Source organism: Neoarius graeffei, chromosome 1, assembly GCF_027579695.1.
Source record: "Neoarius graeffei isolate fNeoGra1 chromosome 1, fNeoGra1.pri, whole genome shotgun sequence".
Lineage (NCBI taxonomy): Eukaryota > Metazoa > Chordata > Actinopteri > Siluriformes > Ariidae > Neoarius > Neoarius graeffei.
The window spans coordinates 89,380,994-89,406,668 of record NC_083569.1 but is presented as its reverse complement, the minus strand read 5'-3'; the positions used below and the strand labels follow the sequence as shown (position 1 = coordinate 89,406,668).

The following is a 25,675-nucleotide window of genomic DNA, read 5'->3' as shown; positions in this document are numbered from 1 at the left end:
GAGTATCTGCAGGGGTTGTCGACACTCTGTCCCGTTTGTTGCTGCTAGCATTAGCTGTCTCCATCGGCGTTGAATAGTCATGCTCACTATTCATACGGGTTGTAAATGGGAGGCTTTTAGCCACTGAAGGTTTCGTACTGTTGTTTTTTTTCATGTTTGGATTGAGTTTTTCTTTTTTACTGTTCAGGAAAGTGGATTATATAACTACAAAAACTAATACATCGGGACTTTATTTAGGAGCTCAGACGGAAACACCTGCTCAGTTCGCCATCTTTTTCTCCCCGCTCAAATCCCACGAAACCTAATCCCGCGATAACTACTTCCGTAATTTGTCCAGACCAACCACAAACTTGTACGTCATCCTTCAAACGGTCCAGCCAATCACATAGTGTGATGTCACCAGCAGGCGCCGGAGCCTGAGCCGATCTATTGACCCTTCCCACTCACGTGACCTTCGTAAACGCGACCGCCATTTTGGACATGAAGAAATAACGGTTTATGGCACAGACCCTTTCGGTTCTCGCTCATCTAGCTGCTACAATGACTGCTTTGACTGCAACAATAATACCTAACACACATTTAAGTATCCATCGTAAAGACGTGAAACTCGTCGAGTGACGAGTGTGTTCATTGATAAGCTAACACAATCTAAAAGTAGACATACCATCACACTGCCCTGGCGCTGTGTACAGTTTACCTTCTATGGTTTGTGCACTCACTATTTGCCATTACTTTCTCCAACCCAGTGTTCGAACTATGCCGATATTTTCGGGGGGTCCCTTTTCTTCCCTTGGGGGGGGGGGTGTGCTTGCACTTGTCTCAGAGCGCGGATCTCCAAACACATGAGAAGCCTATCTTACGCATATATCATGCGGACTCCACACCTCCACACATGCATCGCATCTGAAGTCATAACTCATCAGGGGAAATCATGTCCGCATTGGCATGTTCAAAAAACAACCTCGCGTCAACAATGATACCACACGCAAGAAAAAAAAAACAGTCAGGCTACTCAACACATCTGATCCACAGCAGCACCAAAGCATCACTGGAAATCATGTCAACAACCAATCTTCCATTTCAACACGCGTCAACAAACAAATGGCACCACAAACATGAACGAATCGGTCAGGCTACCGATTCCAAACCCACAGCAGACGAATAATTAAATGCATCTTACCTTAAAGCAGAATCGACCACAAAGGAAGTCTGTTGGCACTGTTGGCACACTTCCTTTCTACTACAGTAGTTTGTGTCCCCAACCTGGCAGCAGCAGTCGTTGTCATATCGGTTTATTTTATCTTTGATGTAAACACAACACTTCGGATATGCAAATGCTTCCCGTTACACACGATTGCTATGTCAATAAACATCATTTTGCCAATATTTTAGAGACCATCCATCTTCTCCATCGGTCAGCATCTGTCGGGATCCGATAAAATGATAAATCTTGCCTTGTGTGTTGATGGTTACTACATCCAGGTGCACAACAATATAATGGCATGATGGAAGTCTTGCTGAAAGTAAAAACTTTCTTTGATGGCTATATTCCTTTCGATGCTTCGCCGTCGTTCCTCGTTGTTGGCTGTGGTAGACTACTGGTAGTTCATGTCCAAAATGGCAGCCGCATTTGTCGTGAGTCACGTGGGATGGGTCAATAGATCTGATTCCTACACTGAATCTACGTTGTTGCGAGCAGGTCTCAAGAAGACTTTAGCCCCCAAAATGTCCGCAAAAAGAAGAAAGGTAGATGCCGAATGTAGGGCTTTCAACAAAACATGGACTGCTAAGTATTTATTTACTGAAGTCAGAGATAAAGTCGTGTGTTTAGTTTGCGGAGAGCAGATCCAAAAAACTGAAAACACCAAATGAGGTGATTAGACTACAAATGTGGGCATCATTATTATAATCTGATGTATCTTGCTTGATATTTGGAGCAGAAAGACAATATTGTGATGTCTTTATTGTGTTTTGGGGTGAATGTGACTGAAAAAAAAATGGTACAAACGTTCACATTTTGTTAACCATTGTTTTGGGAAATTTGATTAAATAAATGACATTTTTTGTAAGGCAACCTCGTTTTTTCCATACTCTTACCAGTCTTAGCAGCTTGTAAAAACAATGTTATTTATTGCTTTATATAAAGAAATACAATTAATATTATGCAGAATTTAGTTCAGCCTTTTGGTCCGGCCCTCCACAAAATTTTCTGTTTCTCATGTGGCCCCATGGAAAAAATAATTGCCCACCCCTGGTCTATAGCCTGGACATTCATTTTGTCATTTTTTCACTGCGGTCTGCACTGCATGCTATCTGGACATTTCAAGGCTGATAAGCAGGAACTGTTTATGGTGATTTGTGAATTGCAGTGGACAAATTTAATAACAATTGTATTTCATTTTCGCAGGTGAATTGTGAATGTGGAAAGATAAAGTTTCCTTTTCTTTTTTTTTAATGTTTAACTGGAATATATTCTGGTAAAAAGTGAATCATTAAGACAAAAGTAAAGGGGGATTAAACTAAAATAGGCCTAAAATTAGAAAAATAGAACTTAAATCCTAAAAGAGGATAAAATAACCTTTAGTTTGATTACTAACAACTGAAACCTGAATACTTGAACAAAACCTATAGGGAAAAGGGGGAATATAAAACAAGAATATCAAATATTTGATAAGTTTTATTTTATTTTTGATGTTATCTGCAATTGATGTTTGCATTTCATGACATAATCACATATCTTGGTGTACCGATTTCATACAATTTTCTCGATAAAAGTACGCCGGCAGTTAAAACTTATCTCACGGTCTGTCGTCTCTTTATTACATACTTAATTACTGCTCTTATCGAACCTACACACTGGTCCTGAGCACATTGCATATCGCAGGTGCTACATACTGATATACTGTGTTTGTTTGTTTTTTGTTTTTTAAACACAGAGCGATTACAGATGGTTGGTCCAGAAGCTCCTCTTGTTGCTGTAGCTGGTGAAGATCTGGTTCTGCCCTGTTTTCTCAAACCCAGCACCAGCGCTGTGGACATGACAGTGGAATGGATGAGACTAGAGGAAGTGGCTTCATTAGTGCATCTCTATAAGGATCATGAAGACAGAAATGAAAGGCAGGCTCAGCCCTACAGAGGAAGAACATCACTATTAAAAGAGGAGCTACAGAAAGGCAACGCTTCACTCAAACTCTCACCTCTCCAAGTCTCTGATGAAGGAAGATATAAGTGTCTCATTCAGGACAAATCCTGGTATGATGACATCACTGTTCACATCACTGTCGAGGGTAAGATCCATTTCTGCACTGAAGCTTTATGCAGTGAAATGTGTTTTTGCTGTTCGAACTCACCTGATTTAACTCAGGAAGGGCTGTTAATTAGCTGAAGGGGAAACACTAAAACATGCAGGACGGGTCCAAACCTGAACATGCAAAGAATTTGTTGTCAGTTTATAGCGATCCTACAGTGCACATTTACCACAGTGGCCCTGAAGGGCAAATCACAACAACAAATCAAAAAACACAATGAGAAATCGGTAATCACAACGGCAAATAACAAAACACAACAGCAAAATCAAAAATACAACAACATTAACTTCTCCCAGAAATTGTAGGGACGTGTTATTGATAAGGATCGTCGCTGATTGTCAGAACGCACTGTCTGTCTTTGTAACTGGAGGGAAATGCGTCACACACGTCATTTGGTCCCAGGCCTCGCAAACAGTAACGCAACCAGGCCACAGGAAGAGGGAATATTGACAGAGAATACACTGAGGTACATCTCAATATCAAAGAGTAGCCTATGACGACTTTCTCAATATTCCTGTTTCCTCAGCTGGGGGAGAAAGTACATCCTCTGCTCTGCTTTCTTAGTGATGACAGTATTGTTCCTTTCCCTCTTCAAGTCCTTGCAGATGGTCGTGCTGGACACGGTGCTCTCTATTTATTCTCTCCTGATGTGTCGAAATCATCACTCCAGCTCTGTGTTGCATCTTCTCTGTTTTTAAGATGAAGAAATCAGTTCCATCACAAAAATTTGACAATTTTCATTTAATTATCTCATGATCATTTTGGCCGTTTGAAACCTTTCCTAAAAACACATGCTTTGTGTCTGACTACAGCTGTTTTATCAACTTCTGACTCATTAGAACTTTTCTTGAACTCTCATGAATTTGAGCACAATCAGGAATTAAGAATCTTAATCACTTCTTTTAAAGAAATGAACCAAAATGTAATCTCTCTCAGAATTCTTTTGACTGATTTCATACTCAGAGCTTTTATTAGGCCCAGATTGTGACCCAGATTGTGGAACATGTATCTACAGAACAGGAAAAGCAGTGAATTGCGTGAAGCTCTGAGCACTCAAAGACTCATTTAAGTCCATGAAAATGTCCAGATGCTTGAGCCTCCTGAAAAATCTTAAATGTTCAATTTACATGTCAGGAAGCTCCTTCACTGTCTAAACAGGCAGCACCTCATCAGGATGTGCAAGTTTGTTTAAATGAATGAGTGTGGTACTGTCTAAACAGAGAGTAATTCTCTATCAGCAGGTTAAAAGTCAACAACAACCAGTTTAATTGATATAGCACCTTTCACCCATCTAACGATGCTTTACAGAGTAATGACACGACAGAAAGAGAAACAAATCAACCAAAAGAAAACACAGATAGGAGACACAGGAAAGGAAAACACAAAATGACAATTTACATGAGCATAAAGATAACAGATTTGTTCGAAGCATTGAAAAAGATAGAACAGTTAGTGCTCAGGAGAGGAGGAACAGCAGAGAGAGAAGAGAGAAGATTTGGGAAGAGATGTACAATCCCAAAGACACTGAGGGAGAGAATTCCACAGCTTGGGGGCTGCAACCCTAAATGCCCTGGAACCCATGGTGGATAATTTAAATGTGGGGACAGACAACAGACCAGAAGATGAAGACCTGAGACTGTGAAGGGGAGAGTCGGGTTGAAATAATTCCATAAGATATTGAGGAGCATGGCCAGGGAGTATTTAAATGTAAACAGAAGAATTTTGTACTGAATGTGAGATAGAAGAACCAATGGAGCTTCTGGAGGATGGGGTGATGTGGGCCAAGTGTTTAGTATATGTGTGTGTGTGTGTATTCTGGCTGCAGAGTTTTAAATACAGGTAGTTGTCGACTAACGACTGCGTTTGGTTATGACTGACCAGTCGTAAACCGATCTGGTCGTAAGTCGGCCTATGTTAAATGAACATAAGTATATTCATCTCATCATCTGTAGCCGCTTTATCCTGTTCTACAGGGTCGCAGGCAAGCTGGAGCCTATCCCAGCTGACTACGGGCGAAAGGCGGGGTACACCCTGGATAAGTCGCCAGGTCATCACAGGGCTGACACATAGACACAGACAACCATTCACACTCACATTCACACCTACGGTCAATTTAGAGTCACCAGTTAACCTAACCTGCTTGTCTTTGGACTGTGGGGGAAACCGGAGCACCCGGAGGAAACCCATGCGGACACGGGGAGAACATGCAAACTCCACACAGAAAGGCCCTCGCCGGCCACGGGGCTCGAACCCAGACCTTCTTGCTGTGAGGCGACAGCGCTAACCACTACACCACCATGCTGCCGTGATGTGTAATGATATTGTAATCATCTTAAAGTCTTATTTTATCAACATTTTCTTATTTCATTACTGTGGCTCATTATTTGGTTTAAGTCAAACACTGCATACTACACTGCGTACAGTACAATTCGTTTAATATGTGCAAAGCAAAAAAATATGAAATACAGGTGTGAAAAATAGAAAACATTTTAGTTTGAAACATACCAAAATACAAATGTAAAACATAGCAAAATACAAAACTTAGTGACTGCTGACATCACTGGTGCTTGGCTGTGGGTCATCTACGTCATCATCAGCTGTTGCAGCGCTCGGGCTGGCGGGCGGATTTGCTCGTTTCATAAACCAGGAGCTGGGGCGGAAACTGTCGTACACGGTGAGAGGCTGGATGCTGGGCGCTGCCGGGAGCTGGGGCGGAAACTGTCATACGTTCAGCTAGCTCAGCTGGGAAACACTTGCCAGTCATAACCAGACGGTCATAAAGTTGATCGGTCGTAAGTCGACGACTACCTGTATATTGAAGCCGAACAATGGATTTAGCTGGAAGACCAATGAACAGAGCATTACCACAACTACATTACTGTGCATTAAAAGCACGGATGAGTGTTTCAGCATCCTTGGTGCTAAGTGCAGGACAGAGACGTGCAATGTTGTGAAGGTGGAAAAAAGGCCATTTTAGACAGGGACTTTATATATTTTTCAAAAGAGAGGGCATAATCAAAGATAACACTAAGGTTATGTACAGTGGGGTGAAGGTTTAATGACAGTGCTATCAATGACCAGATTAAGACTACTGTTGGAGAAGGTTACTGATTTGGAACCAATCAGAAGATAATCAGTTTTACCAGTATTAAGTTTTAAAAGCTTTAGGTCAGGGGCGGCACGGTGGTGTAGTGGTTAGCGCTGTCGCCTCACAGCAAGAAGGTCCTGGGTTCGAGCCCCGGGGCCGGCGAGGGCCTTTCTGTGTGGAGTTTGCATGTTCTCCCCGTGTCCGCGTGGGTTTCCTCCGGGTGCTCCGGTTTCCCCCACAGTCCAAAGACATGCAGGTTAGGTTAACTGGTGACTCTAAATTGAGCGTAGGTGTGAATGTGAGTGTGAATGGTTGTCTGTGTCTATGTGTCAGCACTGTGATGACCTGGCGACTTGTCCAGGGTGTACCCCGCCTTTCGCCCGTAGTCAGCTGGGATAGGCTCCAGCTTGCCTGCGACCCTGTAGAAGGATAAAGCGGCTAGAGATAATGAGATGAGATGAGCTTTAGGTCATGGATGCGTTCAGAAAGGGAGGGGGCAGGGCAGATGTAGAAGGCCTACAGCTGATGTAAATCTGCATAGCAATGAAAATTCAAACCATGACAGCAGATAATTAACCAGGATTTTACCAACAAGCATTTTAACCAGGAAAAGGCAGAACCAGAAATACCAAAAGCAAAGAGATAAGAGAGAAGCAATTCATGATGAACAATGCCAAAGCACAGCTAAGGTCCAAAAGAAGGAGTATATTAAGTTGACTGCAGCCAAAGTTTACCAAAATCCCATCCCAGTTTACCAAAACACTTTATGCCCATGAACCCGCCAGATCTGCTCCTAATAAATACCTATTAACAAAACACTTGACTAAACAAATGTTTTTAGCATAGACTTCAAAACAGAGACTGTGTCTGGGTCCTGAACACTCATTGGAAGGCTTTTCCATAAATGTGGGGATTTTGTATAAAGAGGCTCTTCCCCCTGCTGAAGCCTTCATGATTTGAGGCAGCAACAAACATCCTGCACCTTTTGATCGAAGTAGTTATGGCAGAACATAAAAGACCAGAAGTAGCTCAGGTACTGTGGTGCACGACTGTTTAGTTCTTTGTAGGTCAAGAGTAGTATTTGATAATCACTGAGAAATTTGATTGTGAGACAATGCAGTGTGGATAAGACAGGGGTGATTTGGTCATGTCTTGTAAAGACTCTCACTGCTGCATTCTGTACTAATTGGACCTTGTTTATGCACCTTCTGGAACATCCAGACAGTAAGGCTTTACTATAATCCAATCTAAAGGTAACAAAAGCATGAACTAGTGTTTCTGCATCATGTAGGGACATTGTATTTATTATCTTAGCAATATTTCTGAGATGAAAGAAGGCTATCCTTGGAATATTATCTACATTAGCTTCAAATGAGAGTCTGGAGTCAATAATCACAACAAGGTCTTTTACTGCTGCACATGATGAAACAGAAAGGCCATCCAGAGTTATGATGTAATCAGAAAGCGTACTTCTAGCTGCATGTGGTTCTAGAACAACGACTTCTATCTTGTCAGATTTAAGTACGGGGAAGTTAATAAGCATCCAGTGTCTAATGTCCTTTACATATTCCTCAACCTCATTAAGCTGTGGTCTCCATGGTTTTCCCCAAAGCGTTTTAGCATATCGGGCCTGATACGCTTGCTCTGCCTACCGATAACGCTTAGTCGCTTTAGTTAAAATCCGATACGCTTAGATTTATACCGATACGTTAAAATTTCCTACCCACAAGTAACTCGATACTTAGGAGAGCAAATAACAGATCCATTTACATACTGATTGATATTTGTGTTAAACAAGCGGTCTTTTTTCCCAATGTTTGTGTTGATTCTGTCAAAGTATGTCCGCGTGGTATGATGTAAACAAACTGTAATCTGTTGGCTACGTCAAGATCACGTGTTCAAACCGTCCAATAAAAATATCAAAAGAAAATGTCAGACATCCCAAAAGTTTCCAATTCATTATAAGCGATCTCATTGGCTCCCGATGTTGTTCCCCACCAGACGAACAAAGCCGACTGACTTTAATAAGCTAGGAGAAGACTCGCTGGACAATTTGATCCACATCAGCATGGATGACAGCAAGATGGACTATGAGAGGGTTGCCCAACATTGGGCCAAGCAAAAGCCGAGGAGAATTAATCTGCTTTAAAGGAGTAGAAAACTTAATTCATTAGTTTGGGTTTGCAGAAAGATTATGTACTTATAAACACTCTCACGAAGTGAAGTTGTCCAAATGTGTCAAATATAGCATCATTTCAAATAATCATCATAAGCATATTTGGCAGTGTGATGTCCCTGGGATCCATTTAACAAAAGAAGGCTCCGGATTATTCTTTTGTTAAAGGCTCAGTGACATCACACTGCCAAATATGCTGATCATTATTATTCGAAAGTATGCTACATTTGACACTTATTAACACAACCTCTTCATGAATGTTTTTATAAATACATAATCTTTCTGCAAACTTAAATGTATGAATTAAGTTTTCTTTTCCTTTAAATATGGTTTAATCTTAATCTAGTCCATTTAATAAAGTGCCAAAATTTAAACTTTATAATATGCAGTTGCCTTACTTTTCTTTTCAGTGTATCTTAGTTACAGTATACATATATTACGGTAATTGCATCAGAAATATTCTAAATCATTAGTTATAGTAATACAGCAACTTATTTTAAGGTGTCAGTTCTTAGGTTCAGATCCCTTTGTGATCAACAGGCGGTCATGATGATCGATTCTCTTCATTGGATTGCATAAGATGGAGCAAACCGCTGTTCATATTTTCATGCACATTTTTGTTACGACACTACTTGATCATAGATAATTAAGTGCAAGGGATCCCCGTAGATTTTCAAATCTATCGTATACCTAAGTAATCTATAACAAAACAGTTTAACTTGCATGTTGAACTTTAAGGTGAAATTTCAAATGTGTATACATTTAATACTATTTAGGTCAGTAATCATTGAAACACTGGTAAACTCTATCCTATAATCATGGATCTAAAACCTCTCAGAGACCCTGAAAATGCACCTGAGAGCATCTATTTTTAAAAAAATTTCCGGGGGGGGCATGCCCCCGGACCCCCCTAGTTTCGCTTCGCGCTGTTGGCGCTCAATTGTCTGTGTTTTATCATGCCAGAATTTAGGGCTTTAATTTTTTCTGGGGAAAAAAAACACTGGGTCTCTCATCTGGCTTTGGTTAAACTTGGTATTAGTTTCCCATGTGTAGTTTCCTGTGTGTCATCAGCATAACAGTGGAAACTAATACCATGTTTATGAATAATTTCATAATAAAAGCCTGGGCCTAAAACAGAACCTTGTGGAAGATCACATTTTACCTTAGTATGTGTAGAGAAGTTTCCATTTACATCTACAAACTGATAACAATCAGTCAAATAGGACCTGAGCCAGGAGAGGGCCATTTCCTGAACAACATTTTCTAGTTACCACTTTAACTAGTGTCTCATTACTTAGACCTCATAATGAGGTCTAAATCCTGACTGATACGTTTCATGATTTTTTTTCCTGTGAGCATAACTGCTGTGTCACAGCCTTTTCTAGGATCTTGGAGATAACTGAGAGGTTTGATATAGTTGGACAGCAGACAGGGGTTGAGTCATGATTTTAAATCAGGGGTTTGATAACTGCTAGTTGAAAGGATTTAAGTCCATAGCCAGTGCTGAAGGAAGAACAGATTATTTTTAGAAGAGGTTTGACTGCTCCTGGTATTATCGGTTTGAAAAACATGTAGGTATGGGATCTGGTACGCAAGTTGGTGATTTTGATGAGGAAATTCGTGAAATTAGTAAAGTTTTATATTTAGTGTCACATTTCATAGTATTCTCTTTGACCGTGTTAAGAACAGTCTTTAAACTGAAAATGAGCATAAAATAATCACCTCTATGGGGGTTAACAGTTGAACATGATTTCAATATATTTAAAGCAATACTTTGTTGATTGCCTGTAGCTCAGGGAAGCCACCCAGTGATCATGATGGAGAGTTATGATCACTCAGGAGGGATTAATCTAGTGTGTGAGTCCAGAGGCTGGAAACCTGAACCTGAGGTTGTGTGGCTGGACAGAGAAGGAGCCGCTCTGCCTGCTGAAGATACACAGACACACAGAGACACTGAGGGCTTCAGTGTGAAAAGCCGCACCACTGTTTATGATTATAGCGACTCCAACAGATATTATTGCAGACTTCTACAAGAACATCACATGATGGAGACAGAGGTAATCATTAATCGTAAGTGTCTATGATTAAAAGCTCTTATATTTATACTGTAAGATTCTACTGTCATCATCACAGATGAGGTGATTAAAGATGAAGCATGAGCATGATGAACACACGATTTTTGCATTATTTTTATTCCTGTATATCCATTGGATATTTTGTTACAATTCTGTCAGTAAGTGTGTGTTTAGTAGTTATCAAATTCTTCACAAATTCTTGCACGGTTTCTTAAAAATATCTCTATTCTTGCTCTCATTTTAGGTAAAGTCTTTGATGCTTGGAGGTGGGTTGTCGGTGTTTCAGTTTCAGCATGTCTTATTGCTGTCGGATCGATAGTAACTGCAGTTATCTGTTACAAGAAAGGTAATATTTCAATCATTTTCCATTGTAATGTCTCCAGCTTCAATCAGTTTTTCCCGGAGCTTTAGTCCACAGATTCCCAGCCCTGGTCCTGGAGAAGCCCCTGTCCTACACATTTCAGTGCTTTTCCTGCTCTAACACACTCACTTTAACTCAGGAAGAGCTGTTAATGAGCTGATCGTCTGGATCAGGTGTGTTAGAGCACAGAGAACACTAATGTGTGTCGGACAGTGGGTTCTCCAGGACCAGGATAAAGAACCTGTGCTTTAGTCAGCAGTCCACAGGAGTCCAGTTGGCCGTGCTCTCTGTGAAGAGGATGATTTAATTCAGTCCTGTCTCAAACTCTCACCTCTATTTCTTTATCTATTCACTTCAATTACCACAAACCCTTTCTGCAAAAGTGAAAAGTAAAAGGACAAGGAGGTTTACAGCACATTTCACTTGAAAAAGTTATGTAGTTATACCTTAAAGTTTGAAGTTAAAACAAAAGCTCTTAATTTAAAATGTCATCAGTGTTGTTTAACTTTAACTGAACTTTGGTGAATTAAAAAAAAAAACCTTGGCACTTCTAAGGTAAAGTCAAACTCTCAGATTATTGGTTTAAACATTGATGACCAGATCTGGTTTAAGACCAAGGTAGCAGAGAAATTCAATAACTTCTTTTCAACCACTGCATCATCTCTGCAACTGCAGTTACCATCCGGATGTGGAAAATATGGCCCTAATCATGTGTATAAGTGCTATGAACAGGTGCGTCTCTCTGGCTCTCAGTTCTCATTTGAACCAATCTCTGAGGAATTCATCCAAAAGACTCTCCTCAATCTAAATCCGAATAACTGGACTGGATCAGATTCCCACACATCTTTTAAAAGATGGAGCTGAGTTCATAACCTCTCCACTCACTCATCTTCTAAATCTGTCCCTTTCTACTGGTAAGATTCCTTCTGACATTAAGTCTGCTAAAATTTCCCCGATCTGTAAGAAACATAGCAAAACTGAAGCTGGCAACTATTGTCCGGTCTCAATCCTCAGTATTGTAAGTAAGGTTTTGGAAAAAGCTGTATCTGTACAACTTATTAATTATCTCACAGATCACAGGCTCAACAAGTTGTCTCTGCACCTTGGCAAGACAGAATCCATACAGTACTTTTTGGCTCCAAACATAGACTTAATAGTAACGAATCTCTGGACATCACATGTAATGGTCAAAAAATTACCAGTAAATCCTGTGTTAAATACTCAGGCGTTGATTTAGACCAGTCTCTTAGTGGTAACCATATAGCTGACAATATACGTAAGGCCAACACCAAACTCAAGTTTCTATATAGGCAGGCCAGGAACCTCGATAAGGTGTGTGTGTGTGTATATATCAAATATACTCTGTGTGTGTGTGTGTATCTCCAACCAAAAGTGGCTGCAGTGATTTAAAAAAAATATATATATACAGGGGTCACCAAACACACACTGTTTGTCCATGAGCTAATATACGCGTGTACTAGTGAACTTCAGCTTACATTCAGCAAAATCCCCAGTATTGAATTAACACCCAGAGTGTTTATATATGTCCAACTGGTCACAAATTAACTCTGAAAGTGATAATTCAACACTGGGGAGCAGTAATCAGGAGCTGGAAGAACTGTGAGTCGAGAGCATGTTGCTGTGTCTGTCAGCACTGCATGCTACTGCTGCTGATCCTCCACATCGCCGAGCCACTGCCACAGTGGGCAGCTCTGAAGTTTCTCAGCACAGCAGTCACAGTGTTGCTGCCCAGTGCTTCTGTGGCTGACTGCATTATAGACACAGTACTGCAGACTTATTAAAGAGCTGCAGACAGAGAAATCCAGAAAACAGAATTTAAAGAGAATATGATCTTCAAAAACCATAAACTGACGGATAAACACAAAACAGTAGAACAGATGATTTATCAGTAAATCCACAACTGAATTCACTGGGAATTTCAGCAAGGCTTCAGATCACTCACGGTATATGATATTATTTACTCTGGAATTAATTGACTAATGTTTGTTTCTTTGTTTGTTAAAATAATGGACCTGTTTTCTCCTCAGAGCTTCAGAAGCAGAAGCAAAAAGCAGGTAAGAATGAGCTTTTTGTCCTTTTAAAATCACACTGATTAATTAATTGAAAGAAACTTAAAGGTGTTGACTGCAAAGTCATCTGAAATTTTCAGGGTTTTTTTTTTTTTTTTAAATCGTGCATGGCATTTTCCTGTGTCTTGCGAGAACAAGATCACATGGATGAGATGTGATCATTTTGATGCGCTAAGAGTCGCTTTTCTCCATTTTGGTACTGTTTTCCTACTTCTTGAGATAAACAGTAGGGCCCCACGGAAACAGCCGAATGTGAGGAGCTTTACTTAGCATAACTATGGAACTGCGTCGCACCAAGATCACACAGAAAACAGAGTCTACATCGACCTCAGAGAGTTTTGAGTCACAGGGATGTAATTTGTGGTTGAATAGAAGCTATTCGCGAATGTCAGTCACGTGACTTTTGCTTGTGAGTTTACTTCCGGTGAATGAAGTGGTGGTCAGACAAACCAATTTGGCTGCCATTTTGTAACGAGCTAGTGAAACCGTCTCTGATTATTTTTGCAGTTCAGAGGCCAATACACGGTCAAGATACCTTCAGAAAGTTGCTGTTTGCAATGGGATAGATCCTAACTCGCTAGTAAAGAAGGATTTTTCCTATGAATTGGAAAATTATCCATCCACTGAGTTCCCCAACATCTCAAACACCCTGGTGCTGCAGACATCGTTCTACACAGACAAACAGATGAAAACCTGGAAGAGCATGGAGGAGAACAACTTTTTATATGTTGTTGGGTTAAGGATCTGGGGATCAGGACACTACAGTATAAATCCTGTATCATTTATTGCCGGGTAAGGAGGAATTTTGTGGCTTTTTGTACCCATCTTTGCGCTGGTCGCTAGGACGCTACAAGTTTTAGTATGGGGTGTAAACAAACCACAGCCACTTGATTCTCAATCCTCCCTGCTCTTCTCTTCCAGCAGACAATAATTTTTTTTAATTAAAACAGAGAAAGTGCAGCAAGAATAAATAAATGCTGCATATTGTCAAGATTGTGAGGACATCCTGATAAATAAATAAAGTGGAAAAATATATTAGTTTACAATATGGAGACCATGATCAAATAGTTACCAAAAACACACCTGAGGACTGAAGCATCTCCTCAACTTCAGAACACCAAGAAATAACAGAAAAATGGTGAGAAGAGTCATTTGCAAATCCAAACAAAATAAATCAGAGGAATTTACCAACCTTTCACAAAGTGATCACTGCAAACTGGAGCGTTCTTCGACTCTGTTCCCATCGATTGCAACGAAACATTAAAGAGCCGCCTCTCTCATTGTCTTTTGGTAAAATCCTTTGCTCTTTCACCCTTTATCGCTTCACGGGGAACCCAGAAGAAATTTATCAGTTGTATGGCTTGTTCGATTTGAGCAGCCCAAAACAATGCAAGTGTCGGGCATTTTAACGACTCGCAAGGTGCCCCCTGTGATAGTAACGCTTTGTAAACAGTGAGCTTCGCTGACCACCACTTCATGTCTTGCATATCTAATGAGGCGGATGTGATGTCAGATGCAAGCAACCTATAGATCCGTGAAACAAAAGAGGAATCTATCTTTTCTCTGTTACTGTTTTCCTCATTTCTTTCTCTGAAAGACCAAAACATTAGGTGTATAACTCCATACTCGCTACCATGGAGTCGAGCCCACTCATTCTAAGGCTAAGATAGCTAAGCGCTAGCTAGAATAATTTAGTTATCTGTCCAGAAAAATGATGTCATCTAATCTTGCTCTATCTTGCAGTTGCACTCACTAGGCAGACTTTCCTTTTCTTTTCCGCTGGCTTTTAGCTGGAGGGAGAGTCGAGTCCTCCATGTTTGCCCACACTGACTTGTTTTGGTGAAAAGTAGGTCAGACGCACCCCACGGTGGTCACGTGATATTGTTACTTACTTGTGTTGGCAGTCTCTGGAATCGTAAAATGCGGGACACTTTTTATCTCAGCAAAACATTTACATACAGGATACACGGCGTATGCAGCAGTGAAACATCGCCAAACTCCAACAGCAACAGAAATAAAACATTTTAGCCAGAATTCAACTTTGTAGTCAGAACCTTGAACAGACCATATTATCCTGATCAAATATAATCACAAAGGTAACTGGGAGGTTGTTACACTGCTTGGGCCTCTGACTTAGAGACACAGTTTAACATGGTGAAGGTTCATGAGAAGGTGCAGATCGGGGCAGAGGGCAGAAATTACAGCTCCTTCTCATGATTAATGAAATGAATGCTACCAGATTATGGGCAGCTCAGGTCATGTATCCAGATTTGGACAACAGGAAGTAAACAGGAAGGAGGTTTATGGAGTGAAATCAGTGTTAGCAGAACCCGATATTATACTACATCATTTTATTACGACCTGAATTCTTGAAACCAGAATTTCTGAAACCTTGAATTTCATAACCTAAATTCTGAGTATCTGAATTTCAGATGGTTTAATTTCAGACAATTATATTCAAATATCTTAAGATTCACACTCTCAGTTTTCAATCATCACATTTACACATTTATTTTCAAGCATTACAAATTCAGGTTGAGTTTCTACTGACTCTGATTTCACTCCATCGAGGGTTCTGTAAGAAGAGCAGAGACACAAACACATCACTCACAATACATTAAATGACTTGTTTTCTATCGGAGTCATAACTGACCTGTAACATCATGTTCCACTGTGTGAAGTGTGCTTCATCATTTAACAAATATAGAACATCAGAGGACACTTACATTTCATAACTGCAATCTGATGAACACTACCGTTCAAAAGTTTGGGGTCACTTTGAAATTTCCTTATTTTTGAAAGAAAAGCACTGTTCTTTTCAATGAAGATCACTTTAAACTAATCAGAAATCCACTCTATACATTGCTAATGTGGTAAATGACTATTCTAGCTGCAAATGTCTGGTTTTTGGTGCAATATCTCCATAGGTGTATAGAGGCCCATTTCCAGCAACTCTCACTCCAGTGTTCTAATGGTACAATGTGTTTGCTCATTGCCTCAGAAGGCTAATGGATGATTAGAAAACCCTTGTACAATCATGTTAGCACAGCTGAAAACAGTTGAGCTCTTTAGAGAAGCTATAAAACTGACCTTCCTTTGAGCAGATTGAGTTTCTGGAGCATCACATTTGTGGGGTCGATTAAATGCTCAAAATGGCCAGAAAAATGTCTTGACTATATTTTCTATTCATTTTACAACTTATGGTGGTAAATAAAAGTGTGACTTTTCATGGAAAACACAAAATTGTCTGGGTGACCCCAAACTTTTGAACGGTAGTGTATTGTCCATTTACTTTATCACTATATTACACTGCTTCATCTATTTATACTTTTATTGATATAGAATTTACACAGAATACTCAACTATTTTATCTGTTTCAGCCTCAGAGCTTCGAAAGGAGAAGCAAAATGCAGGTGAGAATAAACTGTGTGTGTGTGCGTGGCCTGAAAGGAATTTCAGTAAATACACAAATTACTGATATGAATGATCATTTTAACATACAATATTAATTCTACTGTACACTACATGGCCAAAAGTATGTGGACACCCCTCCTAATTCAGCTGTTTCAGCCGCACTCATTACTAACAGCTGAATAAACTCAAGCCCATAGCTGTACAATCTCCACAGACAAACACTGGCAGTAGAATGGGTCGGACTAAAGAGCTCAGTGACTTTAAACACGGCTCTGTCAGAGGATGCCGCTTTTACCACAAGCCAGTTTGTGAAATTTCTGCTCTGCTAGATTTGCCTCAGTCAGCTGGAAAGATATGTTCACACTCACAAGCAACAGGCAGCCATTCATGTTCTCTATACACACGTGACACAGAGCTGCGATTTCAGCGACAGTGACAACGCGACAAGCAACATGCGAGTTTACATTTTCTCAACTTTATGCAAATTAGGTATGAAGTGGTAAATCCAAACAACTGGCTCAAACGATTCCTCAGACTAATCGTATAGGGCACGTAGTACAATATTTTTTCTTTCCTGCCTCATTTTATTTCCGACCTGCAATTAGTTCCTATGTACTGCTTAACTAAACTAAAATGGGGGGGGGGGACCTCTTCACAGTGGATTCAGTTTAACCTGTCCTTTAGGATTTCTCATTAAACCTGTATCGAGACAACACACACACACACACACACACACTGTATATGGCACTGCCCAACAGCGGTGCTCCCGATTAGTGGAAAATATGATTGTTGAGTTATTTTTTCAAAATCAAATTAAAAATAAGCACTGGGAGGAAAAATCAGTCTTATGTAAATAAAGATACAAATCTCATTGTCTGGTGGTCAAGTGTTCATGAGATGTTCATACGGACAGATGGACATTGTACGGTTAACAGCCATCAAAAATCAGGTCGATGCATTCCCATATTCTCTTCAGTATGGAGCTCTGTTCCGCTAATACGGAAATGCATGTTATACAGCGTACAACAAACACACAATTCTCACTTTTTCCACTTTGATAAAATGTTACAATTAAAAGTATATTTTCAATACAAGTAAATCATATCTTGGAGTAAATTGTGTGCTGGAGGCAACATTTTGTTCAGGACTCCTCCTCATTGGAGCTGAATGGACGGTACACACCCACCGGCGACAACAGTCGTGCTCGCTCCATCCCCACAAGAGACAAAATACAAGCGACATGAGTGACTTGTGACATCAGGGGCCATAGGGTTAGTGTTATTATTGTGAATCGTCAAGGAGCAACAACAGTTCAAGCACGAAGCGACAGTCCACACAAACCCCCAGAGCAGGGCCGCTGAGTGCTGAAGCACGTAGTGCAGAAAAACCCTCTGCTGCATCACTCACTACAGAGATCCAAACTACCTCTGGAAGCAACATCAGCACAAGAAATGTGCATCAGGAGCTTCATGAAATAGGTTTCCATGGCCAACAGCTGCACACAAGCTTCAGATCACTATGCGCAATGCCAACCCCATATTAACACCCATGGTTTTGGAATGGGACGTCCAACAAGCTCAGATACAGGAGGTGTGATGGTCAGGTGTCCATATACTTTTGTCCATATAGTGTATATAATCAGTGATGGGAATAACGGCGTTAGAATAAACGGCGTTACTAACGGCGTTACTTTTTTTAGTAACGAGTAATCTAACTAATTACTTTTTACATCGTTATAACGCCGTTCCCGTTACTTACAATAAAATACTATGCGTTACTTTATTAAAGCTGTTCTCATCTGGCATGCTGCTCGTTCAGCCTTTCTTTATTACTCTGCTTTAGTGTGGGGCGGGGAGACACGAGACAACGGCACAGTAAGCCAATCAGAGTAGATTTGGACAACATATGTAGGTAGGCCACGCCTACTGCACTACTGCGCACGCTTTCAATCGGAAGACACAGCGATGGCGAGCGGTCAGCCCAGCACTGCGCTTTCACACTGGAAATACAGCCAGGACTTTTCATTACTTGAAATAAAAGGCAAGAGTGTTTACGTGCAATGCACATTATGTCGAGGAACAAAGCGTTTGTCCTCGTCAGTGGCCAGTAATTAGTAACATAATTTTAATAACTGCAAAAATATATTACATTTGATAGATGTCTTATCTCACATTGTCCCACAAAAATATTAATATAGTGTAGATAATGTTACTAACTGGTTCTGTTAAGTGTCCATTTCAGTCATTAAACACATTTAACATTCACTTTTATTATGATTACACTAATTTAATTTGATTTTTTTTTTTTTTGGGGGGGGGGGAACAAAATGTAACGGAATAATTACTTTCCCTGGTAATTAGTTACTTTTATGACAAAGTAACTCCGTTACTAACTCAGTTACTTTTTGGGAAAAGTAACTAGTAACTATAACTAATTACTTTTTGAAAGTAACGTGCCCAACACTGTATATAATATTATCCATATGAACCCATTCATGTGTTCAACACCACATTTTTACTCTCTATAAAATGTATAATCATGAAGTAGAAATCTCAAGTTCAGTCAGGTGAAATCTGGTTTTATTCAACACGTACAACTAACACCATGGGAAATAATAAAGGCTAAAGTCCTTTCCCGCACCATATGGCGCATAGGGCGGCGCCGATCTCCGTTTCTGTAGCCCTCGGCCTCTTGCCTGTTACATAGCTAGGGTTACAGTGGGGGGCTAGTCCTCTGGTAACCGCGAGAGTTTGGGGAAATAATAACAGTGTATTAAACAGGATCCTACAAGTATGTCTTGTCTCGAATTTGAACTTTTGGTTTGTAGTGTAAATATTATTCACATGGTGCACTACACACTTTTGTTATTGAATCTAATTGTATTTGTTGAAAATAATTGCTGCCAGCTGAAACATATTAATGACCTCAATAATTATCCAATCAAAGGCTCTTAAGTATTTACTAATTTAAATCCAAACTGTGACTTTTTTTGTCCTGGTAGTGTATTTGATGATTTTCTATCATATTGTGCAGCAGTAAGGCACTGTGTGATATTAAATGTGGTAGTGATTGTGCTGAACTCGCACTAACACTGACTCAGTAGTGTTTTATCAACCCCTTCCCCTCAGTACCCAGGACTTATAGAGACACAGTTTAACATGGTGAAGGTTCATGAGAAGGTGCAGATCGGGGCAGAGGGCAGAAATTACAGCTGCTTCTTATGTTTATTGAAATGAATGCTACCAGATTATGGGCAGCTCAGGTCATGTATCCAGATTTCGACAACAGGAAGTAAACAGGAAGGAGGTTTATGGAGTGAAATCAGCGTTAGCAGAACCCGATATTCTACTACATCATTTTATTATGACCTGAATTCTTGAAGCCAGAATTTCTCACCTCATCTCATTATCTCTAGCCGCTTTATCCTTCTACAGGGTCGCAGGCAAGCTGGAGCCTATCCCAGCTGACTACGGGCGAAAGGCGGGGTACACCCTGGACAAGTCGCCAGGTCATCACAGGGCTGACACATAGACACAGACAACCATTCACACTCACATTCACACCTACGGTCAATTTAGAGTCACCAGTTAACCTAACCTGCATGTCTTTGGACTGTGGGGGAAACCGGAGCACCCGGAGGAAACCCACGCGGACACGGGGAGAACATGCAAACTCCGCACAGAAAGGCCCTCGCCGGCCCCGGGGCTCGAACCCAGGACCTTCTTGCTGTGAGGCGACAGCGCTAACCACTACACCACCGTGCCGCCGCCAGAATTTCTGAAACCTTGAATTTCATAACCTAAATTTTGAATATCTGAATTTCAGATAGTTTAATTTAGGACAATTATCTTCAAATATCTTGAGATTCACACTCTCAGTTTTCAATCATCACATTTACACATTTCTTTTCAAGCATTACAAATTCAGGTTGAGTTTCTACCAGGGCTTTGAACCGGTTCAAGGAACGAAAACGAAAACCGGGAACTTTTTCTATTTCACATGGAACAGAAACGAAACCAGAAACTTTATTATTTTTTATGTTCCGGAACAGAAACGCTTATTAAAAATAATGGTAACCGGTTAATACCGGTTTTTATTTCGTTCCTCAAAGTTTCTGTAGCCTACAAATAGTCATTCTTCTCCTGCGCAAGTTTCTATGACCCGCTGGGGTTCACTTCCTGTGTGACGTTCGCTGACTGAATGGAGAGCGCGGGAAGGTGGACTACTAGTGAGTAAATGCATTACTGAGTGTCTGAGCAAAGGAGAGCCTGAACAATGCAACCTCCCTATTGGCTGTTTGTAAAAATGTATCAGTTGTTGCCCCTCCCACGGGAATCACCGCGGGCTCGAGAGACGAGACCTGACGAGTTAGTTCGTTGGTAGCAGAACAAAATGTCTGGACACAAATCGGGTTTTCAGAAAAGGAAAGAAAATAAACGGAGGGTCGAAAATACAAAAAAGGAGGCAGAAAATGCAAAACGAGTTTTAAGGTAGGACAAATGGTTACTTTTTAAGGCAGCCCGCCGTGGCTGCAGGCTTTCAGTTGTCTCATTGAATGGTTACTTTTCTGAGGCAGCCCGCCGTGGCTGCCTGCAGGCTTATTTATTATAGCCCATTTAGTTAAAATAGTTGATATAAAATGTTTATAGTTATGTGATGGTTGTCCTGATTTAGACTGGTGTTTTTTTGGGGGGGGGTTGCGTGATGTTGCACCCGGGTCCAGATTAGGGCAGAACCGGCCCTGGCTACATTTCAGGTGTTGTTTGTTTTATGAATGTATGTACTTGCATAGACGTGTACTTGGTCTTCCAATATGGCGCCTAACAAAATCTCGCGGCGCGGTGACGTCATGCGGTAGCCCTCTATAGGGCCTGACTCGCCTTTGGTAACACACTAAACGAATTATCTTTCATTTTTGGCACTTTTTCTGTTTGTGTAGATGGGAAGACATACTGAGAATCCAGATCGCCAACATTTGAAATAATAATTGTTTTGAATTATTTCTTGTCTTATTTAATGAAGGTTGTAATAGATTTAGCCTACATTTGGCTTAAGCTGGATGAGACAGAGACATAATTTTATAGCCATTTGTTAAACAGCTGACAGGGAACGTAATTAACCGTTCCGGGAACGAAATTTTTTTGTTCTAACCGGTTCGGGAACGTCTATTTAATGGTGGAACCCAAAACCGGAAACGTTAAAATTCCGTTTCTGTTCGGAACGAACCAATAGGAAAAAAATTCCGGTTCAAAGCCCTGGTTTCTACTGACTCTGATTTCACTCCATCGAGGGTTCTGTAAGAAGAGCAGAGACACAAACACATCACTCACAATACATTAAATGACTTTTTTTCTATCGGAGTCATAACTGACCTGTAACATCATGTTCCACTGTGTGAAGTGTGCTTCATCATTTAACAAATATAGAACATCAGAGGACACTTACATTTCATAACCGCAATCTGATGTGTTGTTCATTTACTTTATCACTATATTACACTGCTTCATCTATTTATACTGAATTGATACAGAATACTCAAAACTATTTTCTCTGTTTCAGCCTCAGAGCTTCAAAAGGAGAAGGAATTTGCAGGTGAGAATAAATTTTGTGCTTTAAAATTAAAGTGAATAATCAACTGTAAGATAATAAAGCACTCTAAAAGGTCTACACATAAAAAGAAATGGTGTGTGTGTGTGGTCTGAAAGGAATTTCCGTAAATGCACAAATTACTGATATGAATGATCATTTTGACATAACATTAGCTCTGCTGTACACTACATGGCCAAAAGTATGTGGACACCCCTCCTAATTCAGCTGTTTCAGCCGCACTCATTACTAACAGGTGAATAAACTCAAGCCCATAGCTGTACAATCTCCACAGACAAACACTGGCAGTAGAATGGGTCGGACTAAAGAGCTCAGTGACTTTAAACACGGCTCTGTCCGAGGATGCCGCTTTTACCACAAGCCAGTTTGTGGAATTTCTGCTCTGCTAGATTTGCCTCAGTCAGCTGGAAAGATATGTTCACACTCACGAGCAACAAAGCAACAGGCAGCCATTCATGTTCTCTGGGAGCGTCATAAAATGGTCACGTGATGTTTTGGTTGGCAAGAAGCTATTTATAAATGGCCGATCGGAGTTATTGGGTCATTAATTAATTATGGTAGTGTCGTGTTATCGGCTGTACATACAGATTTGATAAGAATGATCCCAAGAGCTTTTACCGCATACCAAAGAAACCTGAAGCTCACCGAAAGCTTTGGATCGCAGCAATTAAGCGTGACAAGTGGGAACCTACTGACAATGACCGTGTTTGCTTTCAACACTTTATATCTGGCAAGACACATGATTTTTTATTATTTTGTTTTGCAGTTTAATATGATGATATTAGATAAAATTTCCTCATCAGAAATAATTTGTTGTGCTATGACATTGCTTAGATATCAACCAAAAGATGAGTAAAAACGCACAAGCAGCTGATTTGTATGCAGCACACAAGTAAGATTTCCGCAAACGCACTCGCGGTAAACTTATGTACTTTTTTCAGTATAAATATTTGATATTAAAAGATTGGTCGAATTTTCATGATATGTATTTGAAGATAAATAGCATAGCCTGGATTTAAAACACTGCTTGTGCATTCTAAATGTAGAACTTGCTGAAGTTTAGTACTGTACTGTACATCTTTGGGGTGTGTGTGAAGCAACAACATTAACTTATGTTTCAAAGATTATATATTGTGCCTATTTAATCTTTGTCTTTTTATTATTAGGCACAAAAAGCAAATATAAATGAGTATTTCAATAAAACAACTGAATAATTAACATCAAGAGACTTGTAGGCTTTCATTGATTCTTTTGTGTATATTGAAGGCGTGTCAATCACATACAGTAGATATCGCCGAAGGTCAGGCCAGGTGTTTGGATTTGGGTCCCATTTGTTCGTAACTGCGTAAGGATCAGGCAAAACTTTGGTGCCACTGTTGTACAGAAGCTTTGCTGCATATCTTTGCTTAGCATCAGTTGGCAACGAACTTGCATACTGCGATAAACCGCTACAAAAACTAGGTGATGACGCTACTTTGGCGGCTATTGTGAATGGTTTAATTTTATCCATCATATATGATTTCTCATTAAACCTGTTTTGAGACATTACAAAGAAAACAAGGCAATCAGAGATAGCCGACATCGCCCCCGCAGCATAACGATGATTTCCTCTTGGCTAGAAGGGGGTCATTCAGATTATATTCATGCACTATTTTTTTTTTCTTATTTGTTTCTTCCATTTCTCCAACTGAATATAAGTTTTGTCGGGTTACAATACATTGCTTTATCAATTTTCAAGGGCATCATTAAAGACAGGCAGTGCGGCGCTAGTATTATTAAACAGATCAAAACAAATCGTAGTTCATTCTTTTCTCATAAAGCAGAATTGTTTGGAAAATATGCATGTGAAAGTACTCTTTTTCTTTCTCTTCTTTTTTCTTCGCACCACAACATAATTAATTGAATGGGTTCCTATGATCATGATGCATCAGCCCAACAAATTTCATGTCAATCTGTCCAGTCATTGCTGAGTTATGAGCGAAAATCTGGGGTGGGGGACACGGACACACACACACACACACACACACACACAGACTCACACAGACAGACTCACAGGTTGATCACAATACCTTGCCATCCCACTAGGGGGCGAGGTAACGAAGTATTAGAGTTAGCGTGTGTTGCTAATAGCTAATACAAATATGCATGTTATGTAACATACAACACGCAACCAGATTTTCCTCATTTTTTCCACTTCAATACAATGTTTCAACTGAAAAAATATATTTTAAAGACAAGTAAATCATATCTTGTAGTAAATTGTGTGTTGTAGTCTACATTTTGTTCAGGACTCCTTCTCATTGGAGCTGAATGGACGGTACACACCCACCGGCGACAACAGTAGTGCTCGCTCCACGCCCACAAGAGACAAACTACAAGCGACATGAGTGACTTGTGACACACTAATGTAAACATAGGGCTAGCGCTATTATTGCGAAGCATCGAGGAGCAACAACAGCTCGACCACGAAGTGATAGTCCACACAAACTCCCAGAGCAGGGCCGCTGAGTGCTGAAGCACGGAGTGCAGAAAAACCCTCTGCTGCATCACTCACTACAGAGATCCAAACTGCCTCTGGAAGCAACATCAGCCCAAGAAATGTGCATCAGGAGCTTCATGAAATAGGTTTCCATGGCCAACAGCTGCACACAAGCTTCACATCACTATGCGCAATGCCAACCCCATATTAACATCCATCGTTTTGGAATGGGACGTCCAACAAGCTCAGATACAGGAGGTGTGATGGTCAGGGGTCCAAATACTTTTGTCCATATAGTGTATATAATATTATCCATATGAACCCATTCATGTGCTCAACACCACATTTTTACTCTCTATAAAATGTATAATCATGAAGTAGAAATCTCAAGTTCAGTCAAGTGAAATCTGGTTTTATTCAATACGTACAACTAACACCATGGGAAATAATAAAGGCTAAAGTCCTTTCCCGCACCATATGGCGCATAGGGCGGCGCCGATCTCCGTTTCTGTAGCCCTCGGCCTCTTGCCTGTTACATAGCTAGGGTTACAGTGGGAGGCTAGTCCTCTGGTAACCGCGAGAGTTTGGGGAAATAATAACAGTGTATTAAACAGGATCCTACAAGTATGTCTTGTCTCTAATTTGAACTTTTGGTTTGTAGTGTAAATATTATTCACATGGTGCACTACACACTTTTGTTATTGAATCTAATTGTATTTGTTGAAAATAATTGCTGCCAGCTGAAACATATTAATGACCTCTGTAATTATCCAATCAAAGGCTCTTAAGTATTTACTAATTTAAATCCAAACTGTGACTTTTTTTTTGTCCTGGTAGTGTATTTGATGATTTTCTATCATATTGTGCAGCAGTAAGGCACTGTGTGATATTAAATGTGGTAGTAATTGTGCTGAACTCGCACTAACACTGACTCAGTAGTGTTTTATCAACCCCTTCCCCTCAGTACCCAGGACTTATAGAGACACAGTTTAACATGGTGAAGGTTCATGAGAAGGTGCAGATCGGGGCAGAGGGCAGAAATTACAGCTGCTTCTCATGTTTATTGAAATGAATGCT

The 25,675-nt window shown here is 40.3% G+C and overlaps 1 protein-coding gene across 1 annotated transcript in view; it reads left to right on the top strand.

The window, feature by feature from the left end:
- LOC132867310 (butyrophilin subfamily 1 member A1-like) overlaps nt 1-25,675 on the top strand; it is a 108,711-nt gene that overhangs the window by 45,171 nt on the left and 37,865 nt on the right. Inside the window, exons 3-7 of the mRNA XM_060900177.1 lie at nt 2,937-3,287; nt 10,364-10,642; nt 10,892-10,993; nt 13,057-13,083; nt 22,072-22,104. Coding sequence (XP_060756160.1) covers nt 2,937-3,287; nt 10,364-10,642; nt 10,892-10,993; nt 13,057-13,083; nt 22,072-22,104 — 792 coding nt within the window. The remainder of the gene's footprint in view (nt 1-2,936; nt 3,288-10,363; nt 10,643-10,891; nt 10,994-13,056; nt 13,084-22,071; nt 22,105-25,675) is intronic.